Source organism: Caloenas nicobarica, chromosome 1 (assembly GCF_036013445.1).
Source record: "Caloenas nicobarica isolate bCalNic1 chromosome 1, bCalNic1.hap1, whole genome shotgun sequence".
NCBI classification, from domain to species: Eukaryota; Metazoa; Chordata; class Aves; order Columbiformes; family Columbidae; genus Caloenas; species Caloenas nicobarica.
The window spans coordinates 68,775,373-68,794,090 of NC_088245.1; the positions used below are offsets into that span (position 1 = coordinate 68,775,373).

Here is an 18,718-nt window from a genome sequence, read left to right on the forward strand (position 1 = left end):
ACTTGAAAAGCACAGCAAGCGTAGCAAGTTACTTACAGTTTGAGTCCATTGCAGGAGAGGGAAAAGAAGTCATAAACCAAGCACACACCAAACACAGTGACTCCAGTTTCTTTCACCAGCATTGCACACGTCCCAAGGAATAAACTAAGCAGCAAAAAGAATGGGGAGGCAGTGGGAGGGAAATGTTCCCCAACATAAAGCTGATCCACACTCCTGAAAAACAGATTTGACATAAATACTTTAACTTTTCTGTTCTTTTCATATTTACTACATTCACACAAATATTGAGGCACTTTTCGTTAATTTCTTAAGATCCTGGTAATAAGTAACACAAACAATCTACACTGCTCTCTGATAAGTGAAGAGACGTTTAGACACAGGAAGGGAAGATACAAATATAGAGAGGTGCACCAAGAATTTGAGCAAAGGAAGGAAAAAGACAAATGGATTTAAAATAGAGGAAGGCAGAGTAAGTACAATGACAGGGCGGGCAGAAAAACACATGCTTTCCATCATCTAGAACACACATGCTTATTTTTCCTTATGTGACAAAATGCACCATGCAAGCAAAAATTCCTCCATCCCACCCACACTCCCCCAGGTTAAAGATGTGTCCTAATCATTAATAGACTGGGCAGGGACGAGAGGGAGTGAGGCAAGGAAGAACCAAAATCAAACAAGCTGATCCCTGCAAAGTCACTACCCATTTTACACCTTTGAAACCTTGTGACTAAAACAGCATTACAGATTTATCGCTAACACCCCAAGAGGGACATAAGCAGTTTTTCCACGTTGCCATGATGGTGACATGGTGCTACTTGTAAATGAAACAACAACACAAAAGGGACAGAAACCCCATCCAAGTAAAGCTATTTCTTATCTATACTTGTTCAGTTACAGTTTTAGGACACAGTTCAGCAAACAGTGCCAAATTTTCATCTGAAAAGAATGACTAATGGTCTAGATGCAATCCTTAACTCTCACAGACTTGATATTTGAGTCTCGCAGTCACAGCATGTATTTTAAAGGCAGGCATGTGTCTGTTCTTCACTCTACACAGAGACAATTTGCCTTCTATCAAAAACATTTTTTTAGAATTTTTAGCTCTACAAGCCCTACTCTAGAGTACAGTCAGCTGAAATGCCAATGGAATCATAGAATCCTGTAATAGTTTGGGTTGGAAGACATCTTCAAAGGTCATCTAGTCCAACCCCCTGCCATGAGCAGGGACATCCACAACTAGATCAGGCTGCTCAGAGCCCCATCCAGCCCGGCCTTGAATGTCTCCAGGGATGGGGCATCTACCACCTCTCTGGGCAACCTGGGCCAGGGTTTCACCAACCTCATTGTGAAAAATTTCTTCCTCATGTCTAGCCTGAATCTCCCCTCTTTTAGTTTAAAACCATCACCCTTTGTCCCATTGCAACAGGCCCTGCTAAAAAGTCTGTCCCCATCTTTCTTATAGGCCCCTTTCAAGTACTGAAAGGCCACAACAAGATCTCCTCGGAGCCTTCTCTTCTCCAGGCTGAACAACCCCAACTCTCTCAGCCTTAAGAGGAGGCTTTAAATGTTGACTTCTGTTTTTATGTTTATTTGTTGTTGCATATTTGGCACTGCAGCTGGAAGCGGGGCCAGGGCACTGCTGGGGAAAGTACCAGTGCCAGCAACAACCGAAAACTGACCAGTTTCCCCTTTGCCTCCTCCTCAGGCTAGAGCATCTCATCATATTATCACAACTGATAGCAAGGATCCATACCTATTATAGGAGAGAAAAGCCAACAGAAAGAGTAGACAGGCCAGGACATCCGCTCTGCCTACTATACCTGTTACCTAAAAGAGACACACAGGTGTAAAAGCACAAATATAAAAGGCATGAGCATTCAGTGACTGTTTCAGCTGATACTGTTATAAGCTTTTTATCTTTCAGCATCATCCTCTCTCAGCATACTGAATTGTTACTTAGTCAGTGTATGCTCAGTTTTGTCTGCTGGATTTCCCACTTGGCAAAATAAATGAGTAAACCAAAAGTTAAGTCATATTTTATGTACTTATTAAAACATTAACAAAGTTGCATAAAGAAATGCCAATTTTAGGGATCTGTTTTAATTTTGTGTAGTCAGGCTCAAGAGAGAAACGCGTCCAACTCCCAGAATAGAGATCTGTTAAAGAAAAAGACTAATGACAGAGCAGCTCTTTGGAGAAGACTTATTATATAGGAATGAGTTAATAATTAATATTTGAATAAACTTTATCACCAAAAAGTGATAAAGTGGTATGTAATTTATTCTCTTTCTGAATAATCTGAGTTTATAAGAGTTTTTTCTACATATTAATTAACCAAATCTTTTTATAAGAAAGAGAATACTGAAGAAGAATGTATAAACACTCTTTTCACTATTTCAGTATTCCACTTCATAAAGATCTAAAAATTGGCCATAAAGCAAATAAAAGGCCCTTTGAAATTTTGCCTCTTTTAAGATTACATAATTAAGCTATATTCAGTGCTCTGGCATTTATTTTAACCTTTTTAAGTTCTGACCCAGACAAAAATAAATTCAAAGAGCGCCTCTTCTAAAACCTCCCTTATAATATAAAGCTGCATTATCAAAAGGAGCCTTGCTGATTAGTTCACACGAGACAGCACAGGGAGTAACTGTAAAGCTCATGGCTTTTTGTTATTAAGGTAATCTCTCCTCAAAAGTTCTCAGCCGCAGCAGCCGTTTCCCTCATTTACGAAGGCTCGTAAGGAGAGCCTGTGATGTCAGTGGTAGCTCTGCTAACGAGGGCATTTATTTAAGTACGGATAGCTAGACATTGCATTTCCTTCTCAAAGACAGCAAGGCTCATTTTACCTACAAAGTGTGTCCCCACACTAACAGATTGCAGTTTTAGCATGAATATGTTTTTAAATGTTTTATTGTAGCAAACAGAAAAACATCCAATGTGAGCTGTCGCTCTGTAAACTTACCATGATGTTTATTAAACTAATAAGTTTTTTCTGAAGATGATACTCCTAGCTTTTAACTGAAATCAAGATAAATTAATCCATGGGTCACACCACTTCTATCTGAGAGATCTCATCCAGAACACATGCTAATGCTCCTTTCACTTTTTCTCCCTTAAATTGGTGACTATAGGAGATGACTCAAGGCATGCAACAATGTCCCAGCAGGAGAGTGTGGCCTCACTGAGGCCTTTGGTTTCGGAAGACTCGACATTTTCGTCAGCTGAATGACTATCCATTTATTCCCAGCATCACTGATTAGAACTGTCAATTAGAATTTAGTGCCGGAGCAGAAAGATGGCAAGTATGAATTCACTTCTTTTTAATGACTCCTGCAACTTATTTTAAATATAGCGTATTCTCACCTTTGCTCCTCCACAGCAAAAATCATAAGTACCGTATTCTGAATGACTCAGAGGCTTCTTAAAAAAAAAAATTAAAGTATGCGTTTATTTTTAGCTTCTGTGTCACCATTTTTTTGTATGTGTCACATACTTACAGCCTCGGTGTGAATGGGATGCACAGCAAAGAACAGCGCCGTGACAAAAGCAAGTCGACAGTCCTTGAACACAGCTTTGTCACAAGTGTACATCAGCACAAGGGTCACTAGACAGTGTAAAATTACATTCACTGCGTGGAAATAGAAGGGGTTCATACCAGCCAGCAATATGTTTAACCTGTAAGGAAACAAAATGGAACCATTACTAGACTGGAGAGGTCTTGGAATAGCAGGACATCTTTCAAACACTCTAAATTATGCTTTTTGCCTGATTTGCAGTCTTCTAATGTAAGTGCTATTAAACTAATTAGTGAAAATTGCTCTGAACGTCTGGTTTATTGGATTAAAGAGAAAACACTTCCCCAATTTATAAAATATGCAGTTGAATTTGGCAACCTTCTTGACACCGAGATGAGAGAAGTTTGTGCCCTCCCAGTAAAGTTGACTGCAGTAAGACGAGGGCTGTGCTTTCTTAGCAGCAAATAACTCCAGCCAACACCAGAAGCACAGCACTCATCCTGTTTCCCTGTTGTCACCTTCTGCGGTTGTCTCAGCCAAGTAGCATCTTTACAATATGGGTAGTTATTTTCTGCCATGGAGTAGATGCTTTCACTTGGCAACAGCCAAGACAAGGACTTGGTAAGGTGCTGGAGCACCTGCTTGGCATTACAGATGCATTTATTCAACTTAATCTTTCAAAATATTTTCACATACTGAAGGTTAAGCATTTATTTAAATGCTTTACTGACATCAGGATTACACTAATAAGCTGGTATATTAGTTAGCATCCTTTTTATAATGACTCTGATCTTAAAGATATGTTAGCTAACATCACTCTAGACTCAATGAGACAATTATGGTTCATTACTTATGTCGCTCATTAAAAAAAAAAGCGCTGCTATGACATTTTGGTTTACAGCATGTATTAATACATTTTTCTGGTCACTGTTTTTTACAGCCATCTTGCTTAACAGCTGCTGACAGGCTTTGCCTTACATGCCGTTGAAGATAACTCGATTCCCTTTAGAATTAACTGCATCAGTACATTTTGACAAATATATATATATACACACATACACATGGTGTCTTTAGCTAGGGAAGACTTCATATATGAACAAGGAATACAAAGGTACTAATGTTAAAAGAAATTTTTAAAAAATACACAAGAAACCCAGTGGGAAAAAGACTCAATCTAAATATTTTGCATGTAGTTGTAAACATGCTAAAGGGCCAATAATCCTTCCTGTTGTTACTAGCAGACTCCAGGTCTCCCATGACATACACAATGCAACAGCAAAGCCACTGAGTTGTTGCTACTATGCAAGCACCTCAGATTTTTTTGTAAGACAGAGGAGGTGTGGTGTGTCTGTGAGGGCCAGTCAACATATGCTTCTTATAAATGCTCTCTACACTCCTTACTCAGAAGCAACGGAGTGCTATCTGTCCTGGGCTGCATCTTCCAGGCCAGTCTAACTTCACCAGACCAGGAGACTTACTTGTGCATTCCTGCTCTGCTCCTACCGGAGTGTTTGTGGAGGCAACAGCTGAAACCCAGAGGTTTTGCGAAAAGTGACATTGTAGCATGACTTGACCTCTCCCTTTGACGTATGGGTTGATGCAGGTATATTTTGACAAGACATCAGTCTCTGTGACTCAAGAATACACGAAGAGTCAGGGCTTTTTAATTTTCATTTGTTTGTTTTCCTTCCCAATTTCTCCTGCAAGCCACTTCAGGGTAGCAGTATACATCACTTTCCCTCGTTTCTCCCAGCACAGAATGACAAACCACAACAAATGTCAATAACAGACACCCAGGCAGAGTTTCAGCTGTAAATACACTGCAGCAGCGGGAACTTTCAAGCCTAACCCTTGTTTTCAGGGCACTGCAGGGAACAAGGGGCCGCGCAGGGCCACCCTGCCCCAGTGCAGACAAAGGTCCCGCTCAGAGGCACCTGCAGATGTGCACAATGGCAGGGACCATCTGCAGGAGCCATTCTTTATACAAATGAACCATTTCTGGCTGTAAATCAGCCGGACGGGGTACCGTGCTCGTAACCATCCCACCCCAAACACCAAAGTGTGCTCTGGCCACCTCATTTCTGGAGAAAGCAGATGTGGGCGGGTGAGGACAAGTGCTCAGGCCCTCACGTAATACAAACCCATGCACCAAGATGTGAGAGATTCTCATTTATTTATTTGGCCAGGTTGTGAGGACCAATCACTAAAAACGCGACATCCAACAACATTCTTGAAAAAAATTCTTTCGTTAGCCTCCATGGATCACGTCTGATCACTTCCCATCCTGCAAAATGAGTCTACTGGCAGGACAGGCAGAACCTTTTAGGGGAGGGATCTTCCTGACCCCGTCATGTCACCTATCCCAAAGGCAGGGTATGCTTGTCACACCCCTTCTTGAGGCAAACATCAAGTCAAAAAGGCTAGTAAACTGCGAATTACTTGATGTAAGTTCTTGAAAACAGTTATGTAAAAGCATCAGCCTCACAGCTTGGCTATTCTCCTGTGTATCCTTTTTTTAAAAAGAAAAAAAAAAATCAAAACAAAACACAAGCATAACAACACCACGGTATTCAGATAAGCCTTCCATTAAACAGCAAAATCTGACTGCAAGCATGCCTCGGTGTATATTTTAAACACCATCTTTGGTGGACCATGAATGCTAAACGTGAATGTGTGCAGGTGCTACATTCACACCGGTGTTTTTTGCTGCTAAAGCTCTTTGTCATAAGAAATTAGGCCACATGGCAATGAAGGAAACATTCTTTTGTCCTGAAACAATCCCAGCATAACAATTTTAAAACATTAGCAGTGGTTGAGTTTATTGTACGTCAAACGGATGAGCAAATCTGGGGCTCCAAACAGCTCTAATCCAAATCATGAGAACTTTGCAAAGCTCCCCAGCACACTCATCTACCCATGCGGGGAAAAAAGCAGCCTACTGTGGAAAGCCAAATTTGTTCCACTGCAGAGCAACTACAGAGCAAATTCTGGACAAGGTAGTGGGAGGGGAAGGGTAAATCAACAAAAATAACTTCTCCCCTCTTAAACTTGAATACCCTTACAGAGATTCAGTCTTGTCTACTGGCAGCAGTATTATCATGGACTTGTATAGTAATTATACATGGTATACAGCTCAGCAAACAACGTAAAACAGAGATAGAAATGTCGAAATTAAGAAAGAAGTGGTGTTTCTCTAACATGATGTCCATGAACAAGAGCTCTGAGGCAGTAACTGTACTCTGTTATGGGAGAGGAGGTTTGTCCATATGTTTCCATATCTAAACTGCCTCAAAAATGGGGAAAAAAACTTTCGTTTTTTAAGTTGCAAGCTCAAAATACACCAATGCTACTATCATTTCTAATTTGCGGCATCGTGTGGGCTAGAACGCCCTAGTCGCTTCTGCATGAAGATTGTAACATCTGCCTGAGCTAAAGCACAACTTGTAAGACACGTTACAGTCTCAGTAGAGCACACAGCTAGGAGAGCAGATACTTCGGGCTGGCCAGGCTTTTTGAAACGGCTTCTGGTCAAACCAGAAAGGTGTTGGCAAATAGTATTCTAAAGATTCAGGGCTGAACAAAGCAAGCGGCCAAGTTCCTAAGAATGGAGTCACTCGAAAGAAGAGACACCACCATCTCAGACAAGGAGGTCTTTCCTCAAGGTGCCACCTGTGAAACACTTGGAGAAGAAGAGTTTTGCATTGTTTCAACACCTCTGCTGGGGGAGACCTTGGAGGCAAAGTGTGTGCTAAGCCTCCTGAGAAGTGGCAAATGGCAGTTCAAATGCAAAAGCCCAGGGGAAAGGAGGAGAAGGAGCAGTGTCTTGATACTAGGTGACATTTAGGACGAGAGGAAATGGCCTCAAGTTGCACCAGGGGAGGTTTAGATTGGATATTAGGAAAAACCTTCATTGAAAGGGCTGTCAGGCATTGGAACAGGCTGCCCAGGGAAGTGGTGGAGTCACCATCTCTGGAGGTGTTTAAAAGATGCATAGATGAGGTTCTAAGGCACATGGTTTAGAGGTGGACTTGGCAGTGTTATGTTAACGGTTGGACTTGATCTTAAAGGTCTTTTCCAACCTAAATGATTATACAATTCAATGATTGTTAGTTATCTTCTAACAGAGGTGTTGGGCATCACCCAAGCCACCACCAAAATAAAAACTAATAACAGAGATCTCAGCATTGATCATATGCTCCATCAGGGCGGAGAAGGTTGCACTGTAACATGCATTCAAGTGAAGAATCTTGTCCCAACATCCAAGTGTTGCAGCATGTGTGGTTTAGAGTGTCACACCCAAGGCACACCACTGCCAAAACTGCATGCCCAAGCAGGAGGTATACCAAAATAAGAGGCATATGCCCTAACACATAAATCCCTTGATTTTGTTAAGGCCGATGGATGTTTTCCAGGAACAGCGGTGTAGTTTGCCTTCCCACCTAGAGCAGCATTTCGATTCCTCCACCACCCACTCTAGGAAAAGGAATTACATGGCTCTGCTCTCAGGAGACTCACAGGCACCAGCTGTTGAAGGTCCACTGAGTAGAGCTTGTAAAAGAGCTCTCCAGAAGAAAGCAACTCACTCTTGCTCTTAAAAGAATAAGCAACATCTACCGGCACCAGTTAACCACTTGCCCTCCCTTGCCCCAGCACCGCTGACTCATTTGAAGAACGGCATTTGTAGAGCAGGGACCGTGCTGCATGTTACCCTCAAGCCACGGGCACTTACTCCTCCTCTAGATAAGTCAAGGGGCAGGGACATATCTCCTTGGGTAAGCAATTCCCTGTACAGACGGTCTGGAAATCAAGTGGGATTTGGTGACTTCATCCTCGCAGGCCCAGCACCAGAGGGGTCTATGCCACGAGAGTACAGGCTCACGGACAAATCCCATACATATCCAGCTATGGTATATAATCACCAGCACCCCCGGGCTCTAATATAGTGCTTTTTATCCACTTATACACACGAAGACTCATTCAACCTTTTTTAAGACCTCTTATGATTTAATAATATTGTAAACCATAATTGGAGAGTTTCTCTTTTTATAGACTTTGTTATTATCCCTGGGCAGCTCTTGTTTAGTTTAATCTGGTTTATTATTTTCAAAAGGCTAACAAAAACCACAACATCTTATGAAATAGAAATGCACACGATAATAATGGTAATTTGTTATATTAGCGAGTAACACTTCCTGGAAAGTCTCAGAGCATCCCATATCTCATAAACCACCCCTTACTTTTTATAGAGGAAGGCTCACATGCAAATTTACATAAATTAATCTAACATACAAGAACAGATTAAGTTTCCTGTGATCTTCCCTTTCTTTTGAAATTGTGTGATATAAATGACAAACTTTATGCAAACTAATGCCCAATTTTAGTGCACAGCGGAATCTCCTTATAAACTCCACAGATGCATCTACTGTGAGCCAGGAAAATGAGCGTTTGCATGCCAAAAACGGTGCAGCTGCATCAGTGGCAATAATGCTTGAAGCTCTATGTGGAAACAGCTCAAAGATTAATGAAAAACTTGTAGCAATAAAAAGAAAATAAGCCCCCTTTGCAGCAGTGTTCGTGCAATGGCCAGGACAAGCAGAGCGGAGTTTCCACTGTGGTGCAGCATCACTTTGTGCGATAATCTTTTTATAGTACAGTACAATGCCTCAGAATTAAATGGACAATAAGGTTTAAATGGTTTGTTACCTGATTCGCTATAACAGGGATGGGTGAGAAGACAGGCCATATCAATTCCCAGGCTATAGCAATTCCCTTAGAGCACAAGAGTCATCACTTACAAGTGCACTAGTTAAGTGTTGGCATTCAAAGCAGGTTATTGTTCTCCAGCACAGTTAAGAAAAGAAAACAGAAATCACAATTAGACTGGGAAGTAATAACACCTTGGAAGCGGCAAATATGCCAGGGCAGAAATTTCTAGGGAAACCCTGGAAAGCGTGGCTTGATGATCATTCCTGTGTTAAGAACACCCAAAGCATCATTCACATAGTTTCAGATTTGTCTCCACAAACAGCCTTGAAAAGATTTTCAAAAAGCCAGAAAATGGCAATTTACAAATTGACAAACCAGCGTCATTTTACCCAGATTTTGAACAAAAGAGAGGTTGTCTTCAAAATTATTCTTGAGCATTATTTCGGCAGGAGCAATGCACTGCAGGAAATTAACATCTCATTAAACTCTTTAGCAGCCATCCAGCAGTCCTCTTTCAAGCACTGAGAGAGTAAGAGATGAACGTGATCAAGAACCAAGCCAGGACAGTCGTTCATCAAGAAGATAAAACACTACAAGAAATCTGGTCTAAAGTTATTAGGCTTAAAGAAGAGAATATTTCAAACTAGGTAAAAGAGCTTTTCCACCAAATTTTAAATACATTTGGTAATCTTTCAGCTCAAGCTGCAGACGATGGAGGAAGTCCCATTTTAATTTATACAGAAGCAAAGGGGAAAAAAAGTACAGTGAGTGAAAAGAGAACAGCCTTTTTTTTTTCTCTCCTTTTAAATCTGAGAGAGAATAAATGAGAAGGCCCAGGAAAGCAGTCAGAGACACAGCGAGTAAATGCAGAGAAATGCCTTTAGCTAACCAGCAGCAGCCAGAGCACTTTATTTTCATGGACTGTAAAGAGTATTGACAGGGATGCTCCTGTGGGGAAGAAGGTTGGTCCAAAGCTGAGCCTTTCAGGTAGAAGAAGACAAAAGGAAATTAAGGGTGACATTGGTGCAAGAGGAATAGGATGCCAGATGAGACAAACCCCCCAGGAATTGGTAGGTATTAAACAGAGACAAAACACCACTGAAGCAAGAAGCAAACACAGGCGTGACTGGATTCACGTCAGCCAAGTCTTTCAGGAGAATCCGCCTGGACCTTTTAGTGAGCTCTTCCCCTCAAAACAAAAGGCTTTTAATTCAGGCGACAGACAAATATTATCGGATATTAAGGACTGAGAAAACGTTGCGGCTAGGCAGAAGTCCAAAACGTGGTTTTGCACGGCGGCAGGGACCCCCAGCGGGGCCTGCACCTTCCCTCCCGGGCATGGAGCTTCGCCCCGACCCTCCCCAGGAGTCCTGGCCCACTTCCAGGGAGCAAAAGCAACCCTGCTGGTCCCCCTAGAGAAATGCAGCCCAAACCTACAGCCAAAAACATCAGGCACCTGCTACGAAAACTACGTTCAAGGTGCAGGGAGGGGGGAGGACTTCTGTGCACCTGGAATTGGGGAAAAAAAAACAAGCTCTGCGGCACACGCACCCTGTCCCAGGCCTGAAATGGCAGCAAGGCGTTCTGCTCTGGGTCAGAAGAAAAGCTGATATGCCTAGAAATGTGTCTGTATGTTCCAGCTATAACACAACCAGGCTAATAAAAGCAACTGTGCCTTCTCTTCACAAATTCCACGTCGCCTGGCGTGGCTACACCAGTCCTACATCAATTTCATGGCAGGTATCACAGCATCAGTGTGGAGAGTGATCGCTATAGCTGGGAGAAATATTAGACTAGGCTGTACAGGAGAAATACTAACACAATCTTAAACATTGTGATGTTGCCCTAATAGAGATGTACAGAGCGAAGAAAATACTTGTTCAGTGTGTATTCAACCTGGCACATTATAGCTGCACTATATCACCCTGTGATGTCAAACTCTAATACAGCATTAAATCAAGAACAAATAAAATCTTAAGTCTTTTTTTCTTCTCCAGGTTGTTTTGGTTTTCTTAAGCTCCTGGGCCTTGAAACTCATGCCACTGATATAGCTGAAAAAACAGAAGGATCAGCTGTAAGCAACTGGATAGATCAAAAGGTTGGCAGTGAATTATTGGATTATTTTTCTCTTTGGCTAAGTATTTACATCTAACCCAAGCTCACAGTCACTTAAGTCTTTGATCCGAAGCCACTGGTAGTCTTAGATGAGGCTCTCGGTGCCCACACAGAATACTGAAGCATTGCTGAAGGGTCTCATTTACTTCCTAGACATGTATGTACCCAAGCCATCAGTGGCCATCAGTCTCAGTGAGCAAACGTGGAGGGCCATCCATTCTCCAGTCAGCAGCTGAGCACAGCCTGGCCTTTTAAATGTATCTTTTTCCCCAGTTTTTCCAGCCAGAGTACTAGTAAGATGAGTCTGTGTACAAATTGTGTCTATGTCTTTTCTGGTGGGAGAGTTGCATTCCCCTTTACAGCTTGTCCCCGCCAGCTCCTCTCCTCCTGGGCCACCAGAGCCCTCCAGCAGCAGCTGGAATGGGCACCCTTACACCCTTCCCATGGAGCCAAGAAGATTCCCAGTGAACAGTCACTTCCACCTCTTTCGAAGACCAGGTATCTCCTGTGCTGCTCTGCCTGGGGTCATCCTCCTGAGTCTCTGTCATGGCTACGTGGCCTAGACCTGTCACCACCTTTTCCTTTTGTCCCTGGTGACCTGTCACTTGAGGCACCTCCCTCAGCAGCATCTGCCTTGGCAGTGCCCCCCATCCTGCTGCCAAAGAGGCTGAGCAGGCAGGGCCTTCACTTCTGGGCTACCTGCAAAACCAGGAGGCTGATCTCTGATTAAGAGTCTTTAAATCTCAGCATTGGGGTTTTTCAAAAGGCTTCGTTCTCACCATTTCCTACTACTGCACACCTTCAGGCTAAGTCTGCTGTGTTGCTGACTACATCAAACCTCCATCACCTACTTGTCTCTGGGCTGAAAATCTATCTAAATAGGGATTTGGCAGAGAATAAGAAAAAGAGGGAGGGAAACAGCACTGAGGATTGCACCTTCTGCTTCAACAGTTGAGAACATTTCTGCAAAACCACTGGAACCGAGGAATAACTCAAGTGTTACTGAGGGAATAAATTATTCACTGAAGTTCTGTTAGTGGAGACAAGGTGTAAGACAGAAAGCACCCAGTTTAAATATAAAATCTTGACTGAATTACAGAACTGGCAGGTTTTTTTTTTCCCACCCTTCATCTTAACATTTTATAGAGAAGGCACCAAGAAATAGTATTTCCTATCCGAAAAGTCACCTTCTTTAGAAATAAGTATATTGAATCACTTATTGGAGAAGAAAATAGCTATAGGTAAACATCTCTGAGTAACTGGAGAAGAGAGTATGAAGTAAGTTTTTTCCTAAGGGCTAGGCAAAACCACTGCCTACCATCTCAGCTCCTATGCAGATGAGGAGTTGTGCTAGACCTGTCACCCAACAGTTACCCATATGTAACAGGAATGTTTCTGAACCCACTAGTTTTAACACTCCTTTGCTTTACTGCAGCCAAGAGAAAAGGTGAGAGAAGTTCAAAGATGCAAAGCAAACATTATTTAATTCAACAGTCCATGTGCAGGCTTTTTTTCCCCTTCCGATGTTAACCGACACAAAACAATGCAGCAGTTCTGTGAATATTTGAAGTTCTACTTAATGGTTCCAGTAACACAGGCCACTCTCATTTTCCTCTGATCATTCACACTGACAGATCCGGTGTGAATAACGTCAAATACAGGAGCTCTTTTCACTGTTTGGCTCCAGAGTGTTAGTCTACAGGAAAGAGGACTGTCACTTAAGATTTCCAGTTCATCAGGGACACTGAACTACTGTTACAAAATTTCAGCAGTCTGATTAACATTTTTCTGACAGATGGGTGATAAAATTTTTCAAATTGAGGTAATTTCAGGAATATGTATCATATATGTAGGATATATTCAGCTTAATGAAAAGTCCACAGGGCATCCGAGTCCTTCCTTTCACAGCCACAAAAGACGGAAAAGAGACTAAGTTTCTGTAGATCGATGGAGCTGTAGATGTAAATTTCAGCCCACCCTTCACATCTGTTCTGTACATGCAGTTTGGAGATCTCCCAGATTTTTAATCTTAGTATAGCAAGACTCAAAATAAGCCCTTCCAGATGAAAGTTTCATGCAACAGAAGCACAGCTAACAGGCAGGTATAAAGAATCATGCTACTATTAAAGTGCCTTGGATTTGGCCAAATTAGCAAAGAAATAAAATAAAACATGAGAATAAAAAAAAAAAAATAGACCAGAATACTTTGGTCCCCCCTTTCTTTCCTCAGCAAGATCCTCTGATGCACACATCACACAGTTTCCTCAAGTATCCTAAGTAGATACAGTAAATTCTAACAGAAGTATTAACAAACAACATTCATTTCCATTCTCTTAAAAGCCCATTCCTGTTGAGCATTTGACAAGCATCAGGGTAAATCCTTTTTCCTTCTGTGGGAGGACAGAGAGCAACCAGCAACCTCTGGCTGGGCAAGACAGGGGCGGGTGGCTCAGGCAGAGCACAGCTCAACCACAGGCTCCGTGTCGCTTGGCAAAAGCTCCCTGCAGCCTCTTAGGAAGCGCTGAGTTTGGAGGATCCATTCCACCCACATCTTAACATCTTCCTCTGACACCAAACCAGTAGAAATGAAATGGGAAGAATGTGGAAACTGGAGGGCTAGAAGGGACACGGTGGAAATAATCTTCCTCTGCAGCCAAGGAAGATAAACAATTCCTTCCCCATTCCAAGTGCAATGCCAAGCAGTGAACAAATGGCTCTGCCTTTGACCCTATGTCTTAGCTGTACGGTTATTGCAAGCACTTGAGGGTGAAATCTTGCTCACAAAATTAGTCTCACTAATTTCCAAAAACGACTAGACAGAGACAGCACTTCATCCTTTTTTTTTTTAAACACCCCCCTCCCTTTAAATAGCAAAGGCAAAACCAGTTCAGAGTTGAGACATATAAACGGGAACTAAAGCATTTAGTTTCCATTCCATTATTAAAGTTTAAGATTCTTTGCTAATTAGCATAATGTAACCTCAGTCCTGCAACCTGATCTAGGAAGCCAAGATGCATGCAGGTTCACTCACCTCTCGAATTACCCCCAGATATATCGCTGGAGGGAACAGATTAATCAGATGGCTCCCCAGACTGCAACAGTTTGGCTGGACACCCGATGGAGAAGGCACCCTGTGTGCACAAAGCCAGCTCTGCCTGTGGCTGCCTTCACTCTCTATGGAAAACTGCTGAGATCCCCTTCGAGGAGAAGGTACAAAACCTAAACAATCCAGTTTACAAGGGTCTGTGCTGTTCACAGTTTTGCTCTGTCAGGGATACTCCACCCCGTTCCCATCCAGCCCTGCTTCCCCGACAGCCGACACGGACTGCTCTCGGCTCCAAACCCACCCTTACAACCAAAGGGCAGCAAGTGTTCCATGGGAATGCTGAAGTGAAGCTGCATTCCCCGAAACTGCTTGTGCCTTACAAAAACATGCAATTTTTCACCCAGTTCATGAACTTTTACTTATAAATCAGGTATTTTAATGAGTAGTTACTCAATTAGCAGAGTGACAAGGTTCCAGTAACACCTCCTCCTGACTTACTTTCCACTGTCTATACGGTGTGTTCCTTATGCCTGCTATGGGTTTGTAATCAGCATCTACCGATCACGCACAAACAGAACCCTAGAGCTAAACATCACCCAGCTACATGAGTTCTGCTGTGCAGTTCCCCACAAACATCCATATCATTTTTAAATACTAAAACGTAGTAAACATTCACCATCGTTTATGCTTCAGCAGAGTAAAAAAAAAAAAGAACAAGCTGATGGAAAGGATGACAAACTATATGAATTGTAACTAAGCTGATCTGCTACAAATTATTCTCCTCAGAGAGAGAGAGAGAGAGGGCTATCTGGGTTTTCTTTCTAGGATGAGCGATGGTAACTGTCAGTTACTTTGCCACTACCCGACTCCTCTTTATTCCTGTAAAACCAAAACTCGTCTCAACAACTCTGCCCGGTACACAGGGAACATCTGAAGCAGACGAGGCTGGCGGGGAACTCCGTGACTGCCGTCAGAGGCTGCCGGGCTGGCTGCGAGAAACGGCGCGGCACCTTTTCCCCTCGCCTTAAAAAGAAAGGCCAGGAGGACTATGGGGCTGCTTCAAAATAGCACCGGGTAAGTTTCTGGCATGATCATTCAATTGCAGAGAAAAGTATTGGAGATAAAGCAGAGGGGATGAGTAAGAGAAGGAACTCACGAGGAATTCTATTTAAACACCTTTCTCAGTCGAAAGAGCTTTCAGAAACGCTCGGTTTTCACTTTTATCCCCCGGCAGCCTGGGGAAGAGGCGCCACCTGTTCCCGAACGGCGAGGGAAGCGGGGCACTTGCCGGCAGAGCGGCAGCCTCCCCCCGGAGCGGCTCCTCATCATTCCCCTCCTGCAGTCAACTTCCCCCGGCCGCGCCGCGGGACCGCCCCGGCGGCAGCAGCCCCGCCGCCCTTCCCCCGGGGCACAGCCCGTCCCGTACAGCTCCGGGCAGAAATGCTGAATCACGAAGCCGCGGGACGGGAGGCGGCGGTGCCCGGGGACACCCCTTGCCCCCCACCCGGCGCTGGCCGCCGCGCCGGCGCAGGGCACTTACTTGAAGGTGAGAACGCAGAGGGGTCGGTAAGACTTGTGGCTGGTGTTCTCGGCCATCCGCTTGCCCCAGAAGTCGTTGGCGAAAGCGGCGGCCACGGGGGCGGCCGCCCTCACGTCGGGGTTGTTCACGATGGCCCAGACGTCGTCGTGCACGAACTCGCCCCGCAGAGAGTTGCCGTAGCACAGGGCGCACAGCCCCGCCAGCACCGCCGCCGCCGCCGCTCCGCCGCGCCGCCCGCCCGCCGACGGCGGCGGGGACGGGTCGGGGGAGGGCGGCGCGGCTCGGTCCCGGCAGCGGGAGCCCAGCGCCGGGCCCGTCACCATGGCGCGGGTGCGGGGCGCCGCGCTGGCTGCCCCGGCTCCGCCGCCGCCGCGGCGCGGGGAGGCAGCGGCGCCCGCATGGTGCGGGGCGGGCAGCGGGAGCGCCGCCGGCCACTCGCGCTCTGCCGAGGCGCAGCCTGCCCGGCTGCAAATAAACAGCGGCCGCCTCCCCGCGCCATCCCTCCTCCTCCTCTTCCTCCTCCTCCTCCTCCCCCCGCACGCATGCTCCTTGCCGCGCTGTCACCCCCGCCGCCACCTCAGCCCGCCGGTGGCCCCCGCACACCGGGGAGGGAGGCTCTCCCGGCACGGCAGCAGCCACGCGAGGCCGTGCCGCCCGCGGGCGAGGTGTGCTGCGGGGCTGGGAGCGGAGCCCTGTTGCGGCGGGTCGCCTCTGTCACCCGCGGAAGACAAGTGCAAGGCTGCCCTCCCTGGTGCCAGAGCCTCCCTCCTCTGGCCCTCCGCGGCCATCCGCCTCCACGGCCGGTCGCGGCAAGACTAGCGTCCCTGCGGTCCGTGCTTATCTAGGCACTGGGAACGTCCCAGCCGGCTCCACAGCATCCACGCTGCTCCACAGCATCCACGGCACGCGTGCTGATCCACAGTATCAGTGCTGCTCCACCGCATCCACACTGCTCCACAGCGTGGGAGCTGGTCCACGCCATCCAGGCTGCAGCATCGCCTGTGTCAAACAGTCCCCACTGTGTCTTGCTGGTGGGAAAGGCGTTTTAGTGCCATGGAACTTGTTTTCTCTGCTCTGGTCCATCTCTTGACCTTCTTCCAAAATCACCAGAGGGCTGCCTTCTCCAAAGCATTACTTTGGTGCCTGCACTATGTCCGTCTCCTCTCAAATGTGACCTTTCTTGTGTTAGTGATAACTCCCAACAACTTTTGCTTAAGGAAAGGCTATGTTCAGATCAGCTACTCAGCCACGTATAAAAGGTAGGCACCACGGCTTTTTTAGAAAACAGAAAAACTAAGACTCCTTTAATGCTTTTTGCTGTTTAAATAAAACCTCCTGCTTATAAGCAAAGAAAAAAAACTGCTTAGCAAAGAAGCTTAGGTTCGGTTCGGTGAAGGAAGGTACTGGACATACTTTGAATTTTTTCCTGAAAAAAGATCTGCTGAGCATGGTTCGGCACCAGCCTGTGCAGTTCCAAGCTGTTCTGTGTGTGCGTGCGTGCGTGTGTGGGAAGAAGAGGGGAGCGGAAGCTGTGAAGAGTTCATGCAGACTGTCCGGGGCAAGCCCTCTCCAGGAATGCTTTTTCCCCCAGCATATTTGGCACTTTGAGTGATCTGGTATTTTCCAAGTGCAACAGAACAGGCTTTTCAGATGCACTTTTGTCATAGCTAAAAATAACAGTTAACTCCGACTAGGACAGCGTGTTTACATCCGAAACAGAAGGAAACTCCACCAGAAGCAGGGCCATCGCTTGAACTTTCCCTTTAAGTAGCTGATGAGGTTTTGGCATTTGGCTCCCTGGAGTTTTCCCCAGCATGGGAAACCATTTGTGGTGGTGCATTGGTATTCATTTTCACCGAAGTTGCATAGCTTGGGCAGGTGAAGCTAGACTACAACATCTGTGCATGGGCACAGAAACAGCCTGGTATTCAGAGGCATCGAAGTACCAAAGCCCACAAGTGCCCAGCAGCTCTGGAAAAAAAAAAGTCACTACTGAAGACATACCTAAAAGGTAGAATTGGGACTTTTTATTGACATAAATTAAAATGTCAGTTACTGGGAGGGGAGCTGAAGGGAAGGGTAGACTGTAATGTTGATGAAAGCAATACCAACGTGTAAGATTTAAAGGTTGAAATGACCTCTAGGTAATATTCGAAATCCTAAATTACTGCACCAAACAAAATCTGCAATCCCCTGTAGTTCTGAAATGGGCAGCTGAGGGTCTACCTGTTCTCTGGGGCAGAGGTACCACACACAGGTAAGCTAGGCAGCCTAAAGTGGGGTCAGCAGCACTGCTAATGTGACCCTAACAAACCCAGTGCACCCAGCAGCCCAGCTGGGCTTTGGCAGGCTGTCCCTCCCAACAGAATCCCCATACCTCATCTTCAGTGTGGACCATGGTCCGCATAGCCTTTCTCACTGATGTCTTCCAGACTTCCGTCCTGCTCCTTTATCCCAGGTTGGGGGCAACCCACTGATAGCCCACTTCTGCCATGAAACAGGGCCCAGGGCTGCCATCAGGCAAGCCAATGTTCGAGCAAGGTACAGGTCTCTCCATTCGTTATCCAAAACTGTGGTACACGTCCCTGTTTTGCCACGAGTCCCACTGTCCACCCTTTGAGCTTAAAGAGTTTGCCACATAAAGCTCACCAAAAAAATGCAGAGGTCTAAAATGGCAAATATTGAAGAGGTGATAAAAGACGATTTTTCTAATCAAGGGATTTACAGACAATATCTTATGACAGTCATGTACAGCCAGAGTGCAACAGACATACTCTGCAAAATAAATAA

The 18,718-nt window shown here is 45.1% G+C and overlaps 1 protein-coding gene across 1 annotated transcript in view; it reads right to left on the reverse strand.

Annotated features, from left to right (window-relative positions):
- TMTC1 (transmembrane O-mannosyltransferase targeting cadherins 1) overlaps window positions 1-16,251 on the reverse strand; it is a 148,996-nt gene extending 132,745 nt beyond the window's left edge. The window contains exons 1-4 of the mRNA XM_065646514.1: window positions 15,929-16,251; window positions 3,504-3,681; window positions 1,757-1,830; window positions 37-213 (exon numbers count right to left, since the gene is read on the reverse strand). Of these exons, the coding sequence (XP_065502586.1) occupies window positions 37-213; window positions 1,757-1,830; window positions 3,504-3,681; window positions 15,929-16,251 (752 nt within the window). The remainder of the gene's footprint in view (window positions 1-36; window positions 214-1,756; window positions 1,831-3,503; window positions 3,682-15,928) is intronic.
- Window positions 16,252-18,718: the final 2,467 nt, after the last annotated feature.